At 41.2% G+C, this 19514-nt stretch overlaps 1 protein-coding gene across 2 annotated transcripts; it reads right to left on the reverse strand.

The window, feature by feature from the left end:
* Positions 1-583: 583 nt before the first annotated feature.
* LOC116694766 (CD44 antigen) lies at positions 584-18110 on the reverse strand. 2 transcript variants are annotated; one of them, XM_032524643.1, is made up of 9 exons: positions 17700-18110; positions 6276-6450; positions 5539-5681; positions 5324-5398; positions 3761-4117; positions 2912-2998; positions 2685-2763; positions 2271-2519; positions 584-1607 (listed from the first exon to the last, which is right to left on the reverse strand). In XM_032524643.1, the coding sequence occupies exons 1-8, from the start codon at positions 17764-17766 to the stop codon at positions 2306-2308; spliced, it is 1197 nt and encodes a 398-aa protein (XP_032380534.1). In that variant the 5' UTR covers positions 17767-18110; the 3' UTR covers positions 584-1607; positions 2271-2305. The 2 variants fall into 2 exon arrangements, with proteins under 2 accessions (XP_032380534.1, XP_032380533.1); XM_032524642.1 differs by having other exon boundaries at positions 584-2519.
* Between the last annotated feature and the right edge of the window lie 1404 nt (positions 18111-19514).

The following is a 19514-nucleotide window of genomic DNA, read 5'->3' on the forward strand; positions in this document are numbered from 1 at the left end:
ATATATATGTATACATATATATATATATATATATATATGTGTATATATACAGTATTCACTGCCTACATCATTAAAGAAAAAGGCTAAGGCAAAAAATAGAGAAATAGATGACAAAATGATACAGTATATAGTTTGGAAATAGTATTACAAAGAATGCATGTTCTTCCCAAGTGCGCAATCGTTGACTACATCACTAATCATTTGTGATGGCGGCATTACGTGTGAGCAGCTGCTTTAGAACAGTTATGATTGAGCGCAGTGTTTACTCAATGCATGTTAAATGAGCAGTTTTTGTTCTCTTTTCAATGCTTGTCAATGAAGACAGCTTGACCATACATGCAGTTTAACACTGTATGGAAAGATGTCATCTAAATATTTCAAAATGGCCGTCTTTATCGTGAGTCTTTGTTTCCTGTGTTAACATGTTCTCACATCACAACCCCGGTGCCATGGAAACCTCACTTCCTCTTATGTGGGGGAAATGTAACCACTCACATCCCACTGTCATGCCATTCACGTGCTCCTTTTTGTCTTCACACAAGCAGAATGATCAGTGAATGAGCACACCACATTCCTGCACATTTCTTTCTATACACATTTATTTTCATTCATGGCTTTACAAATCTTTTCAGCAACATATTTTGTAAATGTGTCATAAAACCTGCCTATACTAGTACATTTGCTACTTCTCGTCAAAAAGAGAAAAAAACGTCAGATAAAAAAAAAAAAAGTTTGCAAACGCTGAATGCATTGCAGCTGATACAGAAAAACAGGAAGAATTGGCTGTCTCACAGAAATTAATATTGGTTTGACATAATGTGTGATATATTTCACCAACGATAAGGTCAATAGGAAAATTGCAGCACTTTGTTTACATGTGTGAAATTTACAGGGAATGAGGCAGTCAGGCACGCAAGCTTCATTCATCAAACCACTCCCCCTCCGAAGCACATGGACAACGTTGTCACAGCCCCTTTCTTATGAAGAAACCTTTACATTGCATGTCTTCACAGCACATGGGCCCCCCATTATCACATGTGCTGTGTAGTTAAGCCTCTAAAGCTAGGCCTCTGCCAATCACTTGTCATGGTTGAGCTTAAATCTCGCTATCAGAAAATGATGGATTTATCCAATTTATTCTTTCACTCTTTCTTTTTTTATTAATCAATGCACATGCTGTGTATATATTATGTATACATTATCTTTATCATTCTACTTATCCTCAGGATAACACCAGGAACTTAATAGCATCATATTCCCAACCCAATATAAAGGTATACCATATTAACATAACTGACTGTACTATACATCCAATTGATTCATACAATATCCACTCCACTTTCAACTATTTCAAAATCCATTCACTGAATTGTTTACCTCTGTTTTCTAATTAAATAACTCTCAAAACATGACACATTCCTTTATTTAGAAGGGATACAAAGCCCCTTTCTACCAAAAAACATAAAGCACTAGCAGCTATTGCTAAGGCATTTCCAAAACATATACTTTATATACAAAGACCAAGAGAAGCGGAATCCAAACTGCATAAATTAAGGTAGCAAAGTCCCCCAAATTGGAAAAACCAAACTCCAGTCCACAGGCAATGTCTGAAATATACACAAGGTTACAACAATAAGCAATAAAAAACAAAGACATGAAAACATGGAAAACACCAAAGGTTGTTTTGCTCCAAATTATTATTATTTTGTCTGTAGGACCTCTAAAAAAAGCCCAATTCTCATTACTGATTTATTTTTTCTTATTTAGGCTGAAATGCCCTTCAACATAGGATCTACCACTTCTGTCAAAAAAGAGAATCATTTGTCATCAATGTGTTCACTTCATCACCCCCTCCCTTTAAAACCCATGTCTGTCCAGCCCCATATCATCACCAAAGCATATAACTCAAAAACACAAAGACACAAAACACATTCAAACACCTGCTGTGCACCAATGCATAATACACTGCCATGCATGACACTCTTTGACTGTCATTCAGTCCTAGCTAACCTGGTGCACCAGACAAACAAAATGCTGCACATGTTGGATTGAATGACCTAGTCCCCACTGAGAGGCAACAGTTTCACACCCAATACAATACTTTGTACCTCAGTTAGACAATCTTTCTAAATTACACACACTAAACCCTTACCCAGTGTCTATCCAGTGCTGACCACCAAAGCAGTTTTTGTCCCCAATGTATGGAGCCCCAACCCCCCATCCGTCCAATCTACCAAATCTCCTCACTTTATCCCTCCCTATGTCCTCACCTACTTTTTCCTGTCTGCCTCTACACTCTCCTCTCTCACGCCAGCTGTTCTTTCTCTGGCGACTCCTCTAGCGTGATGACGGTGAACTCCTCTGTGTTGCCGTTTTCTTGGATCTTCTCCTTGTTCATGAGGGTCACCATTTCCTGCTCTCTCTCCTGGGCGTGGGAGCTGGATGCTGATGCGGCAGCCCCGTTCCCTTCGCCGCTGTCTTTGGATGTGATCATCAGGGTCTGATGTTTGCCGCACCAGCTGCAAGAGCACGTTCAGACATTTATTTATTAATGATTTCTGCCATCCCCCGGTCTACAGCAAAATATGTGAAAATTGGAACATCCACTATTGACTACTGTACAGAGTAAAACATGTGACATGACAGCTCTATTAGTGTAAGATTTACACACAAAAAAATCACACCTCTTTCTTTTGGCAACAGCTGCACACACGAGAAGAATGGCAGCAACTGCCACAATCACTCCAATGATTACAAGCCAGTCTGGAGGGTGAAAAAACAAGCCATGAGTTGAAAGAATTAAAGCTGACTCAGAAAGAAATAAAGAGTGGACTCCAACACTATTCCTAACTTATTTGACTGTTATCAGTATAGACTGCAGGGTCGTGAGGTGTGTAAAGTGGCTCCTTACTTGATGAGCTGCTCTTCTCCTGTTGATCAGGCTCAGAAACACCCGGACTCATGGCCTGACCATTGCCATTAGGATGTTGTTGTGCAGCTGCATGTCAATAAAACAAACATTTTTTATACTCTTTGTGAGGCTGCAGGTTTTGTGGAGCCAGACACTGCAAGCTACATACTAACTTGTTTTCCCCTTTTGCATGATCTGTGTAACTCTGTTATTTCAAGTCCCCTTTTTGAGAAAATCCAACTAATTTGGCTAACAGATTTGATCTGAAATTGAAATCTACATATGTTCCAGTGCCTTCAATACACACTTTTGTGCATATGGTGTGCTTGTTGAACATGCTGAGCTTTGACTGTCATCCCTCTTAGGGACATATAAATAATAAATCCCCAGCTCAACCTAACACAAGGGGGCGGCATGTGTTCTTAGAGTTATTTCGGTCCTCCCAAAACATGTTGCATTTGATGCCAGTATGTGCTGATCTGGGAGAATATTTCCATGAATTTTAATTATGAATAAACTCAAATATCTGCACTTTCTATGATTATATTTTTGGATTTACAGAGGGCAGACAAAATAACAGGAACATTACAGTACCACACAATCCAAAATTGACTATGGAATTGAATCATTACTCATTTTCTCTGATACTGTCTCCACAAAAACTGAACATAATGTACTGTAATGTAGCACCATAGATGTGCTTTTAATTGCATGGCTATTGTACAGGAATGCATTGTATTGTCAGGTGTTGTTTTTTCCCCCATTTCCTGAATACCATAGTGAACACACGTTTTAGATTTGTAGCAGTTATGTGTTTGTTTGTTTGATTATTGCTCGTGTTTTCCTTACACTCTGTCCTGGCATCATCTCCGTCTGGATCCATTTTCCCTTTCAGTTTCTCATTTGCGGTGGGAGGTTGTGTTTCATCTGGCTCTGCAACAGTTGGAGATGCTTCCTCCTCAGGTGGCATCATCCCAGATCCAGTGGGCTGGTCAAATGCCCCAGTGCCATTCTCACTCCCTTCAAAGGGGGTTTCTTCACCAGGAGGTAACTCTGTAGAAGCCTGTGGCTCCTCCAGACTGAGAGCGGTGGTAGATGACAGGGTGATTTCTGTACCTTCCTCGATGGCTTTCGTGGGGTCAACACCCTCACTACCAGAAGCATCCTCATGTTGTGTTTTCGGAGTGGTCTCTTCCTGGCCCTCTGCTGGTGTTGGGTGATTGGAGAGGATCATACAAGGTTACAGTCACACATAGCTATTGATATGTTTTGTAAGAACAATGTTTCTTAGCAGCATGGCGGTATCTATCGTGATATCATGTTACAGCGTTCTGAAGCCTGATCATGCTTACTTCTGGGATTTAACTTTTTTTTTTTTTTCACATTTCAATTAATCCTATCATCTTGTCAACATTAATGTAGTCTATACCCTCCGTTGCAAATGGAAATTCAGCCAGATTTCACTCTTTTTGGGACGGATGTCCGTCATCTTCCGCTTTCTTTGTGAAATGTCAAACTCTGGTGTATTTTTTGAGGACTAAGGGTAAATCCAGACAGCTGGCTAGACTATCTGTCCAATCTGAGTTTTCTGTTGCACGACTAAAACTACTTTTGAACGTACAGATGTTCCACCAAAACAAGTTCCTTTCCCAGGCGATTTTGCAGTAACACCGTGGCTTTGAACCTTCCTTTCCTCCCATCCCAGAATGCTGTGTGGACTAGCCAGACCCCCCTTGCAGTGCTGTGGGGGATGATCTGGCAGTGCGACACTAACATTAATGTCACAATAATAATGCATCATTATACAAACCACATGCATATGAGCATAAACATGCATGTCGAGTTTTTCACTGTCTTATGCTCAGACATCCCCCATATAGTTTTACAGCATAGCTGTATTAAATAGTTAAAGCCAAAAAACAGTGTTGGGAACCTGAGCCCTAATCGGCACTCTACAGTATGTCCTGCCACAGGTAGCATAGCTAGGATCTGAGAGGATGTTGGTGTCGACTATAGAAATGAGATAATTTTGTACTTAGACCAAAGTGTTGTCTAAGAGGTTTCTTTTTGGTTTCTGTGGTTAAAGGTTTTTTTATATGCAGAGGGTTTGTGCATTCTGCGTCGGGAGCTTGAATTTCCACGTTTATTTCTGGTTAATTCCATGATAGATGAATAGGAATACAGATTCAGAAGTTGGAAATTCTGCATGCTTTTAAATGTTGACATTCTATGCAATTTTTAAGTTGGTCTAATAATAGAAACAGATTCAACCGCTTTTAATTGATCATTTAGAGCTTTGGTTTCACTTTACTGTATATCAGTGCTTAAACTTTTGATATATGGCGGTAAACGGGCACTAAATGTATAACAATAAGGTGGGGGTGAATTATTATTATAGTATATTATACTAACCTGGTGCATCTGAGGGTAAGTGTCCTTTTGGGTCTAAACGGTTAAATGTGTTGTTACAGTCCTTCTCAGGCCCAGCTGGCACATGGGGGAACAGGAAGTCAATGTTACCAATATGGAGAGGCAAATAACAACAACTCTATGTGATGCACACTGTGCATTTACATGACAGTGTCAGATTTGGACTGCACTGATAAACAGCAACTGACTAAAGTCACCTGTTTCATCATAGCAGTAGACATCAAAGAGTTCTGTCTCATTTACATGTGAATTAATAATGAAGCCAGTCTTGTTCTTTGCACAGTTTTCATGGGGCATGTGTCTGAGGATGGCAAAGCTCATATTACTGGTCCAGCCGTACCTGAATGAACACAACAATATTATTATTAGAAGACATATTTTTACACAATTTGTAGCAAATTGGGACATTTGTTGATACAGAATGCTATTTGTCTCCAAGTAGCCAGGTCTAAACACATTCCATCATATTAAAAACCAAAGTACTTCACTTTGCTCAGAGAAGTAGACTGAGAACTCAAAGAACACATTTCAGATGGTTTCCTTTATTGAAAGTCTACCACATGACAACCATGGGGTATTGTGTTGTAAAACTGGAAAAGCTTCTTCCTCTTTTCTGGTTTTACATCTCTTGAGGAAATGCGCCCAATCTGGACGTTATCACTACATTCAATGGGTGTTTGGTTTCAAATCAGGTGAATGAAGAAGTAACAAGTTTTAAAGTTTAAAGTTTAATTGTGGGATTTCATTATGATGTCTGACTATGAAAAAAAAGTATTTTCTGTGACATTTTAGAACTAAAGAATATCCAGAAGGTGAAATAGTGATAGATGTGCGTCAGGGCTCCACTCAAGGCTTCTGAGAACATCTTGAGAATTTTGGGGCCTATATATGTTTCATCATAAATGTTCTATTAAACAAACGTTTGTGCGTTCACCTGCATGTTTCCATGTTTTTATTGTAGGCCTTCTTGACTTGTTCTGGACTCGCCAAGATGCTCTGCAGCTGCTCGCACACCTCCAGAGCCATGTGAAAGTTCAGGGAGTGACGGCCTGCTCCCTCAGCAAGAAATACCCCAGCATAGCTGCAGCTGCGAGAATTCACTGTAGGCACTGGGAAGGAAACAAAATACAGGTTCAGTGTATGGGGGTGGAAATAGCCTGCAGGTTACTGTGTCTGTCCTTGCTTATGTTCTTTTTTTTCACGGTTGCACTTGAAATGTAAAGTCTAAATCATTTCTAGCCAGTAACAGGGTAAAATAAATGTAAAATCAACATGTTATTTCATTTTGTTTATGCCTTCAAATTAATATGATTTCCTAACAGAGAAAACCAAGCTATGCACTCAATTCAACTACCATATTTTCCAATATTGTTTTGATATTAAAGACACTCTGATGGTGCATGAATGCTTAAAATGTAGGCTGAAACAGATCTTGGTTTATACATGTGCGTTGTCTTTTTGCATCATGTCGAGTCATGAGGCGAATGGTTTGTTCAGATGAGTTCTCTACAAGGATCATGAGACAGGCAGCGTCTACAGTGTTTAGCCCCCAGGTCTCGATAAGTCTTTTTAGTTCAAAACAAAGCGTGCAAACAAGTCTTTACATAACACTTAGAGCCAGGAAAGATAGACAAACGTATGCAAACCCACATAGACTGTATGATTTAGATGCTTGGCGAAGGAATACTCAATCCTGCCATCACAAGTAAAAGTTTCACTATAATAACTGACCTCTTTCTCAGAAGGTTTAGCCCAAACAAAATGCCACCAAACGCACACAGTGTGTCTCTCGTGTCGTGTTTAGCCCATTTGCTTGGGTTTGCTTGACTAAAGAAGAAACCTCAGGCAAATGACCTTCCCCTGTTGAAATAAAAACAAAAATGCAAACTAGGTCTAGCGAACAAGCAAATGAAAAGGCAGCATACGTACAGTGTGTATACACATGCAGAGCTCTTTCCATTGAAAAAAAGAATGTGGTGGTTGGAATTGCCAATAAATAGGTTTCAGAGACTGATATGAGCAAGGGATCATTGCATGTAAAAAATAAAAGAGAGATACACCACCCACATAGAAAAAAACCAGTTCGGTGCATGGTCATTTCTGTGGTCTTTTTGGAAAGAGTAAATGGGAAATAAAAGAAGTCATATTATAGACCCTGAAAATTTGGACTTTCAATACTCATAAAATTAAAGTATCAGTGCAGTAAATTGCACAGTAGCTGTGGGTGTCATATCCTGTTATTAGAAGACTCAAGTACAATTTGCATGAGCGACACCGCAGATATCATGTGAATATTCATTTTTATTATTATTTATTATTCTTTGTGCACAGAAGAAACCAATACCTGCACCATCTGTTTGGTGCATGTTTAATGTGACAGATGCACAGGATGTGAAAGATATCTAAGGCAAAGGCACCAAGCAACAACTGATTGGTACAGGAAATACCACACAACATATAGTGTCGTTTTAATTTGCTGAGCACCGTGCATTAAAGCATCGCAAGCAGGAAAACCTGCAAACACACCTGCTATGCAGTTTTTTAACAAATAAAGCAACCGGTTAAATAAAGTAGCTACCATGCCAATTTATTTGATCTCATAGATTAGTCTCCTGTAAGACCAACACGCACAACTTAAGTGTTTGGGATTTGTAAAAAAAAGTTCTCATAGGGAGGCCTATGGTTTCTCACCTGGACAATGTTGCACAGTTTCATGGCAAAACAGAAAATATGAATTACAAGAAGGAGAAGAAGACTAAAGTTAAAGGAACAAATCATGTCCCCTCCCCCTTTCTGAGCTGCAGTTGAAACCTGCTGCCTCATTTATGAAAAAACGTCCAGTTATCCCATTTTCAGTTATTTATATCCCAAGTGGGTACTACTATACAACATATGCCTCAACTTTTATATCCCTAAGTATGTAGAGAATTTGTGAAATAACTATTGCTCATGCTGTGGCCATGTTTATCCCTTTGCTATGGAGACTTCTCAAAGACTAGATATGTTGTTTTTTTCAAAAGTCCCTCCATTTTTCCACTGGCTGTTATGAGTAAACAAAGCACTAGCAGCAGCAGGAAGTTGAGCTTTCTGCTGTCAGTGGCAGTTGGACGACAAGCGTTAGTGCCAACTTTTGTCAGGCAGTTTCAGTTGTTTGCTTCTCTCTTTCACACACACACACACACACACACACACACACACACACACACACACACACACACAAAAATGAAAGAACCTCAACGCATCCTGCCACATGGCACAGTGTCCCTGAGTGTAAATGGGTGAAAAAGAAGTCCTGGCCTTGCAAACCTACCTGGAGAGATCAAAGGGAGCATAGCTTACCATCAGTGAGCTGAAAAGGGGGCTGACATGAATCTGAAGAGCACTCATTAGTATGCAGAGGGAACAGTCATGGGTGTCTTTATACAGTTAAGAAGCCTGCTATGCCAAAGCACTGACTCTCCCAAAGGCTCCATTGTGATATAATAGTGTTGAAACCAAGGATACTGCAAAGTCTGGATGTACTAAACCTGAGAGAAAAGGGGCTTTAGCGCAGCGTCTTGCCAAAATCACCAGCTGCTCTAGAAGTAATAGACAAGCCTGTCTCTCAACTCTCACTCCACTTTCTCCTTTCTATTGTTTTCTCTCATTACCCTCTGTTTGTCTTTTCTATGCCAGCAATAAAGTAGAAATTTCCCCCTGCATGCAGGTGCGCAAACACACAGCCTGATCACAGAATTACATGCACACACACTTGAACGTTGGCTGATCATTTTGGTCATAACCTTTGTGGAGCATGGAGCACAGCAAGAGACCCTTTAAACATAGTGTTTTGATATTAAGATTAAAAACACAAAGAAAAAATTGACTTTTTTATTATCCTCGTATCTGCATTTTTTTCTTTTGTGTTGTCTTTCTCAGATACACCTTAATGAAAATGTTCGCACTAAAGTTTCTCATATCGTGCAGGAATCCCACGCTGGAACAGAGAGTCTACTGTATATGTCCCACTGCTACTGTAACATCCTTTTAGCCATAGTTCATCAGGTGGTTTGGAGAGAGACCTTGTTACATTGCTCCAGTGTTCTGCATTATCACATTTGAGTGAAGTTGTCCTGTCAGAAGGCATGTCTTTCCCGCCACTGGTCTCAACAAATGGCCCACTGGGCCAGTGGGACAGGTGAAACAGGACATCCAAATATATTTCTGTGCCCACACACACACACATACACACACACACACACACACACACACACACACACACACACCCCATTGCCTGAAGGTCACAAGATGACTGACTTTCACTCTGTGGTGGCATTTCCCATCCGACCATCTCTCCACACCTCCACCCATTTTATACGTACACTAACGCTACCTACACTCTTCAAATAAAACCAGCATGTGCACACTTTTTCTGTTTAATAAACGTTAACCTTTAAGCTCTCCCCTAAATTAAAAAGGTTTTAAGGGATCAAAATAGATCAAAATAATCTGGGATAAGACGTTTGACCTCCAACGTTCAAAGACACACTTTAAAGCATTCCTGACACTGCTGAAGTATTTCATTGGCTGTTTTTTGTTAGCACTATGATCTGATCAACTGTGATATTTTAGTGAACAGAAAAGCATTTTTCCATCCTGTCTGCATATTTTCATAAATATCTTTCTCTTTCCTGTTGTTCTTCATGCAAGGGTTTTAAATAATGTTTTGTATGAGTGAAGTTTTTAGGATTTTGGAGCATATCATTAGCCTATGGTTATTCACCGGGAGGCGGTTAACCTAGCTTAGCACACAGATTGGAAACAGGGAAAAACACCTACTCCAGCTCTCTCCAAAATTAAAAATTATGTCTTTATACCTTTCTCTATGTCATTTGAAGCTAGTTTTTAACAAGTTGTTTGTTTAATCCATTCACAAACAAAAAACTGATTGAAACAACTCTTTGGACATTGTCAAGTTAGTTGCTTGTCTCTGCAGCCAGTCTTTATGCTACAGGGCTAAGCTTATAGCCCCTTTGCCCTAGCTCCACATTCAACACACCAGCCCGAAAAGGGTATCAAAGTTTTCATCTAAATCTCGGATAATAGTCAAATTACTTTAACAAACTTCCTTTATCCATTACATTGAGTCTATATGTAGAAAACTATGGAATAAGGAAAGTCTTTCCTCATCTACCTCTTCCCAACAAGTATTTTGTGCTTAAAATAAAGTATGGATGCAGTATGATCTGCTGTTACGCCTGATGATACAGTGATTTTGGAAATCCCTGCATAATGCCGGAGGATGTGTGTCCATTACAGAGCTCTTTTGGACCAGTTTTCCCATGGACACAAATACTTTAATGTATGTAGAGTTCAACAGTGTGGTTCTGGAAGTAAAAGTGATATATCACATCCATAAGGATTTAGATTATCAGCCATGGGTGTGCTAGTCTTGCAGGGAGGTGTGTTCAGGGCTTTTGCACAACAAGAGAATGGCACGTCTTGCTAGCAGTGTGAGAAAGGTAACAAGCTTAGCACAAGTTGCGGCATTGAGAGGCCAATGGATAAGAAACCAAACAGGGCGAGGGGTGAGTATCGGCTGAGAGGGAGTCAAAAACACATGACCAGAAAGAAGCTAGGGTGGGGCCAGACCAGATGTCATGTGACGGAGATTGGCTGGACCTTGGTGACATTTGTCACAGTTTGGATCAATGTCAGGGTAGATACGGGCAAGCTTACTTTCAGACCAGTGAACTCTGTAAATCACTTTGCTCTGCAACACTCCATGGCGAGCACAGACGGACAATGAGTGGACCCGACTCAGGGCATAATCCCAGGCAGCAGGACTTATATCCTCACCAAGTTTTGAGAAAAAACAATATCTCTGACTTGCAGTTATCTATAGAAAGGATTGGACTGCAAATTGAAAACCTGAGTTATTTGGTCAAAGGGAGCAAATATGCTACTAATGTAAGGCTGTTTTATTGACGCAATCCATAGGTCTTTCCAGGTCAAAAACGCCTTGTCAATAATTGAGGGAGTGAAAAAAGGTTTAGAATCTACAGGGGCAAAGACAGGTGTTGCCTGTAGCCCAAAGTGCAGAATAACTGGTTCCAGATTCTAAAGCAGTTTTTCCCTACCACACTACTGGAGTGTGTAGTTGGTGATGAAGTCAGGGGGAAGCACAACAGGAACATCAGAGAGGAGGGACTACATGAGGCTTCCTCAACCTTGATTGGCTTTGGTGTGGTACTAGTGCAATATTGTTCTAATGTTTACAGCCAAACTCTTGTTGTTTTTGTAGAGTTTCTTTTTTGATTCTAGAGGTGGTTTTGTTCCAAATAAATTGTGAGATTAAGGGTTTAGGGATGAAAATAGTTGTGCACTGGAAAAGAAGATACAAGATACAAGAACTTGGGCAGTAAATTCATTTTAATACAATTTATCCGGCCAGCGAGAGACAAAGGCAAAATTGACCAACAGTGGACATCTTTGGATAGCCTGGCTAAAAGAGGGGAAGAAGTTAGATTTAGATAGTTCTGATTAGGTTTTTGTCACACAGACACCCAGATCTTTAAAGTGCTCCAGGGACGTTGGGAATGGTAACTTTGAGAGAGGATAGCCTGTGGCCACCGCATTAACTGGCATAAGTTTGCTTTTATGCAGATTTATTTTGTGACCTGAGATATGCCCAAAGTCTTTTAACACAGTTAGTACATGGGGGATAGATTTGTTTGGACAAGAAAGAAATACGAAGAGGTCATCGGCGTACAGGGATAGCTTATGTTTTATGCCACCTCTTGAGGTGCCTTGCATCTGACTGGAACTGAGGGCCCCCGCTAGAGGTTCAATGGAAATGGCAAACAGTAATGGAGAGAGTGGGCAGCCCTGTCGGGTACCACGTTCGAGAGAGAAATAGTCAGAAGTCATTATTATATTTTATGCATTATTATATGTATACAAAAGCCCATGATATAAACATAATGCTAAAGCCAAAACGTTTCAATGAGTAAAACAGGTAGGGCCACTCCATACGGTCAAATGCCTTTTACATCCATTGAAATGACCAGCTCAGGGTTGTGAGAGGTTGTGGGTGAATACAGAATATTGAACAGTCTGACATTATGAAAGGAATGTCTGTTCTTTGCAAACCCTGTTTGGTCTGCGGCAATGATATTTGGAAGGATACAATCTAGACTTCTAGCCAGCGTTTTAGCCAGTATTTTGACATCCGCACAAAGCAGAGAGATAGGGGGATAATTACTACAGCACAGAGGGTCTTCATCCTTTTTCAATGTATGGAAGATAGTAGTCTGACGTAAGGTGAGAGGGAGTGTGCCACTTTGCAGGGATTCATTAAACATGTTAGGTAGCAGTGGGGTTAAAAAAATTTGGCAGGGAAACCGTCAGGGCCAGGGCATTTCCCATTCTGCTTAAGCATTAAAGCACTTCTAAAGTCAATTGATGTAAATTGTGCGTCCAGACTAGGTGCCACTTCAGAGGTGATAGAAGGGATATCTAAAGAACTAAAAAGTGTGTGTATTGTGTTTTGTTATTCAGGCACTCAGTATGTATAATTAATTAAGCATAAAACTCTCTGAACTGATTTTTAATGGTTTGGGGGTTAATAGCTGCTCCAATATCTGGGTTAATCTGGTTGATGTGCCTTGATGAGGAGGACTGCTGAATTTGGTGAGCAAGCAATTTAATTAGTTTATCTCCAGTATCTCCAAACTCACAGTAATTATGACATGGTTTTAAAAGGGACTCTGCCATTTCATTGGAGGCCAGTATGTCATATTCTGGCTTCTTTGTGAGTAGTTCTTTGAAAATCTCAGCATTAGGTGTGTCTACACACTTTGACTGCAGCTCTGCTATATCCTTGGAGAGAGAGACTTCCTTTTACCAACCAATATTTGTCTGATAGGCAAAGTAAGATATTATTTTACCTCTTAAATAAGCTTTACATGACTCCCATATAGCTGCTTCAGATACATCTGGATTGACATTAGTAGATTGATTAATTGTTTAATTGTGCTAATTAAAATTGGTGTCAGAAAGTAACAGTGAATTAAAGTGCCAGGGAGAGAGGAAAAGAGAGCTGCCTGGTAAGGAGACGTCCATCACCACGATTGCATGGTCTGAAACTACAATGGGATTGTAGAACACAACGTGACAGAGGAGAGGAGCTTATTATCAATGAGAAAGAAATCTATTTGTGAGAACGTGCCATGGACAGGAGAGAAGAATGAGAACTGTTTGGTGCCGGGCATCTGAGATAGCTGGATAACTTTAGATGATTTAGAACACCAGGCCTGTTAGATGAGCAATCAAGCGAGGGGTCAAGAGATTGACTGTGTGGGTGGAAATGGTGCCTCTATGAATTTCCCCAACTATGCCAGCTCACAACTCACTGCCAGAGAGAGGGAATAAAGCACCTGTCTGGGTCTAACATTGTGGATTACATCAGTGACACAAAAATAATTGAAAAATACACTAACAAAACACACACTAAAAGAAAACTTACAAAACAGTGACAAAAACACACCACTCTTCCCCCACGCAATTCACCCCCCCTCCCCAAACCCCGTTGCTGCTGCAAGAAACAGCCTCAGCATGAAACTCACTGATTCACTGATCAGTATGATTTGTTACTTCCACAAATCGATTACAATAATCCCACTAAATAAACTTCAAGGAAGACATCAACTAGTGCAATAGGCGTTTACAGATATTATTTTGAACACATGTCTGCCATTGAACACCTGATGAAAATACGATTAAACAGTGGAAAATGAATGTCTTGCAATAGGCTAATGCAGATAACGTTTTGGGAAGGTGGCTGCGAATGGACCCAAATTGCTGGCATCACGTTTAGCTGCACCCAGCGCTAGCGCATAACTAACATTATAATGTCAGAGAACAGGACTGAACCGGAAAGAGCACACCTCACCTTCCCACATATTAAAGGCATTATTGATACCGTTCATTTAGGTTTGCATATGGGTCCACTGGCTTAGGATTTTTGGTTCATGTTCTGGACAGACTTATCTGGCTCCGAAACAGACTGGATCCATATCTACTCGCCTCTGGAAAGGGTGAAACAGAGTTTGGCTGGATACAGGAGAGAAGGTTAGTGCCGTGCTTGTAAAGTTCCGCCATGGAGTTTTTGTATTCTGCTCGTTGCTTCAGCACCTCAGGGCTATAATCTACGTAGAGTTGAATCCTTGTAAAACAGGTCACCCCGTCTGCAAGCCTCACAGACGAACAGGTCCTTAACTTGGAAGCGATGGAGGTGTATGATGACAGGCCACGGCCTATCTCCTGTAGTAAGCTCAGAGGGTGAAGAGAGAACATCTGTGCCAAAGACATTCAGTAGCTGAGAAAAGAATATAGTTGGTCTAGACCCCTAAGGTGACTTAGGTAGGCCAATAACCTTGATCCTTTGGCGCCTACTGTGTCCCTCCAGGTCGGCTAGCTTGGTTCTGAGCTGAAAATAGTCGGGACAGTTACACTAGCCTGTTGCAAACTAAAAATATTTAAAAGGAGAGGCTTAAAAGATAAACTAAAAGTTAAGTTTTGAGAGTCAGCTGCCCATGCGTCTATACCATACCCCTCATACCGGAAGTCCTCTACAACTTTTTTGAACCCTGTGCCTGGCACATGGACCTTTTTTTCCACTGTCAAACTAGCAAAAGTGGATTTGGACAAACCCTAAATGCACCTGCGCAATAGGGTCCGTAATGTCTAAACAATCCAAGGTAGACTGACCTTGAGCAATGTGGTTGTGAAATAAAGGTTTCTGCTCCTGGAAACGCTAGAAGTCTGGGTGAAATCAACCATGCTTTAAGAAAAGCATGTTTTAGTCGCAATTTAAAAAAAACTACAGTATCCGGATCTTACGCATAACAGCAACATCTCTGATTGGTTGAAATCGCTAACCATAGAAAGGTTTACCGTACCCATGAAACCGCAGCTAGAGCGAGCTTCTGCCGTTGAAGTCTATGATAGTTTCTGTACGCTACCTTGTACGTTTGTCTTTTTTTGCCGTATTCAAAATGTTTTTTTGCACCAAATCAAATGTTTTTTGCTCACAATTCATCTTGTAGCTGGTTAGCTTGGTTCCAGACTTAAAACTCTATACAGCATTTAGCATTTTTTGAAACGTCAATGAAACAATTGAATGGGGAAAAACACTTCTGGAACTAGACCCGTTAAAAAAGTGGGCGGTCACTGTTGAGCTATGAGGAGGGAAGTCGGACAGAGGGAGTGTGGGCAAGGAGCATAAAACTCACAAAAAAAGTTTTTAAAAGTAACTAGAAGGTTTAATCGCACAAAAAGGGTAACCTAAGGGTAGTTCAATCACTGCCAAACGAGTTATGTTTTACAGGGTGGTTGATTTGCAGAGGAGGGTACATTTACTGGAGAAAGCCAACACGTGTCTGAAAGTCTCAGGTGGCAGGAGATGGTACTCAGAGCCTGTACAAGGCACAAGCCCTCTTTGTCAGGGCCCATTCCACAGGGCCTCTGATCACTGCTCACCTTGAAACATGACACAGGAGCATGTAGGAGGGGTTATTACGCCAATGAGGCAAATACGGCCACATTTCCAGGAAGTCCAGCAGTCTGTTTGGCCCTACTGCATGCATTTGAGTTTGTGTGTGTGTGTGTGTGTGAGAGAGAGAGAGAGAGAGAGAGAGAGAAAGAGAGAGAGAGAGAGAGAGAGAGAGAGAGAGAGAGAGAGAGAGAGAGAGAGAGAGACTAATCCTCTGCATAGAGGAAGCAAGACTCAGTTTGCACTTCTAAATAGGAAACTTAAAAGATACAAGAGCAGCACACATCAGATAAAGTTATTAAGAGTTTTGGATGTGTTGATAGCTCTGCATGTCTTGTAATTTAGATCAGGGTTAAATTAGTTATGGTTGAGTCAAAGAATTGAGAAATAATCAACTTTGGAAGGTCATCACAGATGAAATAACTGCTTGTCTTGTTTACTGAAATTACGAAGTACAGTAATACATTTAAATCATCCTAAACAAGGTTTTTGTTAGACTTTAAATGGATGAAATTAATTTAATTAACTACTAGGTGGAAGCATTTGTCAGTCACTATGGTGGTCGAGATAGCACTTAACAGTCAAATTGCCTTTCTTTCCAGACATTTTTTTGTAGAATCATACATACTCATAGATGCTATTGGGCATACATACATATGGACATATCATTAAAAAAAACATAAATCTCTGGGTTGACTCGGCAGGCTACAACTCCACAAGTTTGTAAGTACTGCTCTTAATAACGTACTTCAGGCTAAACACAGCCATGGGTTTAGGTTCAAAGGCGACGTCTGGCCCAAAATGAGATATAACCACCGCAGGACACTACTAGCTGGACACCAATTACTCTCAACACTCATACATAGAGATACATACACAAACACACAGAACTTCTCAGCACACAAGGTGCCTTAAGGGGGCAAACACATGTTGAAGCGCAGCACAGTGTGAGGGGGGCTCTCCATCCCCTTTTTCCTCTTCCCACATACAGTGCACATACAAGCTGTTTGGGAACTCTCTTATTTGCCTTTAAATACTGGTCAAATTTATAGCTTGATGCTGATTGTTCTCTGGCTCAGTGCCAGAGGGAGTCTTTGTGTACAACCCCACCACCATCTCCTAAGGGAGTAAGCCAGACGAACCCAGACCTGTTTGATTCAAAATACAACTTCACCTCCAGAGATGCATTGCTCTGAGCAACAAATGCAATCAAAACCTTACACAGCAAACACATGTGAAAGAAAGACAAAGAGAAGATAGGGAGACATGGCGGGGGGGGGGAGCTAGAGCGATTGTTGAACACCCTTTGTGTCAGAGAATAAAGCATTAAGCGTGACAGCACAGACTCCAGCTGTATCAGCACAGCATGGAAGTGGATAAAAAACCTTTCTATTTCTGCTTCTACCTGAAAAAGACTGCTTGTGAAAAGCTACACTGATCCATCCAAAACCCTGATTCATAAGGTTCATGTCCCAGCGTGTGAATGTGTGTGAGACAGATCAGAGAGAGCAGGAGCTCCTGTCTCCTTTGTGTCTGTCAGGAGTCTCAGTCTGCCAGACGTAAGCCTGTCTGTGCTGGTGTAGCGCACGCTCTCTTGCCGGCATCTACTCATCCATTCCACAAGCAGCAGCAGCAGCAGCAACAGCGGCAGAGCATAGCTTCTTTCTTTCACTGTCTTCTCTTTACAGTAATGCTCACTCAAACAATGCTCAAGAAGGGAAACAATAACAATACAGTCAACCAGGCACAATTTAGACAGAATAAGGTTTAAAAAAAATCCCCAGACAAAGAGCCATCCACTGGGCAAAGGCACATTCCTCTCACCTTGAGGTTGTTCGGACCTGTAGGAGGCCAGTAATCCAAAGGTGACCCCCAAGAGAAGTGTCCACATCCTGGGCAAAGCGTCTGGCGATGGCTGGGTAAGTAGCTAGAAGTAAAGGTGTGTAGCGGTTCTCGTATGGTCCAGTCTTCTCTCTGCCAGGAGTGACGGGTGGTGTGTGTATGTGTGTATGTGTGTGTGTGTGTGTGTGTGTGTGTGTGTCTGTGTGTGAAAGAGAGAGAGAGAGTGAATGAAAAAAAGAGAGAAGAAACCTGTCACTGTGGAGGGAGTTGCTGTGAGTGTCTGGTAGCTGCTGGAGCTGACTCAGACTTTGCCCTAACTTTTCTATTCTCTGCCTGAAAGACACAGAGACTAGAGGCACAAGCGCACAACGACAAGAGTGGCTCATGTGAGCACACACCCTTCTGCCTCTCCCACAATTGCCCCACCTCCCCTTCCACCCCACCTCACAAAGCCTCTCTTTTCCTCTCTCTTCTTTCTCTCCCCTCTTCCTGCCTCTACATTTATTAATGTGTTAAGAAGAAGGTGATCTATCCGTCTGTCTGGCTGATTATCCTCATCTCCCTCCTTCCATACCAACCTCCCTGTACCCCCCCCCCTTCCTCTTTTTATGTCCCTGACAGCAACAGTTTCTGAGAGCCCATCTGGTCTTTTGTTCAGTCCTAACTCCATTTTCAATTTAGCCGATTTTCTTGTCTCTGCTCCCTTGCACTCTGTCTTTTTTTTTTGCTGTATGTCACAGTGTGATCTGTGCCACCAATTCAAAGAGGTCACTTCCATTTCACAGAGACACACCTCATCCTCAAAGCTTTTATAGATCTGAAACATTGGCAGAAAATGCTGAGATTGTGCACACAATTCAGATCTGTTACATCTGCCTTAATCTCAATGCACTGCTTGGCCAACACACATACATTTATCAGAGTAAAAATCTTTAAGATGCCAAAGCAAGCACCAGTAAAGAGCATATTTTTTAAACATATGCCTACTATTAGAATGACAAAAATGATGACGAGAAGCCCTGTCATGTAGAATTATGCTCAATGCTATCTACAAGATCTCAGCTTCCATCACGAGAAATTCGCCTTCACCCAGATTTAATTTCCACTTCGAATGGAGTCAGCTCAGTTTCCCAAATCTCCTCAATGGTCACCCATCTTGTGTTGTTTGCACATAATTGTGAAATGACTGGGATAGACAACCAGGGATGTAGCACAACATTCTTGCCCCTGTAGAAGGGTATTCTCTATGTGCCCCTCCCCACATCCACAGCTATTCATTCTAACATCGTTTTGGCCCCCTCACATGAGGCCCCTGGGTACTCAGTTCCCTTTTCCGCCCAGGCTGACACCCTTGCAGACAACTGTGATGAGAATGTGTGACTGCTTGTCTGTGACCCTGTGGCTTCCTTGACAACCAAAGATAGAGTGAATGATGGCTCAGTATAGCCAGTAACCTTGTTGTCATGGGGATAGCAGGTAAATAAACAGATGTGACCTGAACTTTTTAGTTATTTTTACACAGAGCAACTTATGGCACATAAGTCACACATGTCACACGTCACGTAGTATCAATTCATAACAAGAGTTATCTTGAGACACTTTACAGATAGAATAGGTCTAAGTCATACTCTATAATTTACAAGGACACAACAGTTCTAGTATTTCCCCCAGAGCAAGCAACAGTGCGACAGTGGCGAGGTAAAAACTTCCTTTTAGAAAAAAACCTCGGACAGACCCAGGCTCTTGGTAGGCGGTGTCTGATGGCTAGTTGGGGTTGAAATGAATGGTAGCAATAAT

This window comes from Etheostoma spectabile, chromosome 8 (genome assembly GCF_008692095.1).
Source record: "Etheostoma spectabile isolate EspeVRDwgs_2016 chromosome 8, UIUC_Espe_1.0, whole genome shotgun sequence".
In the NCBI taxonomy this organism is placed as follows: domain Eukaryota; kingdom Metazoa; phylum Chordata; class Actinopteri; order Perciformes; family Percidae; genus Etheostoma; species Etheostoma spectabile.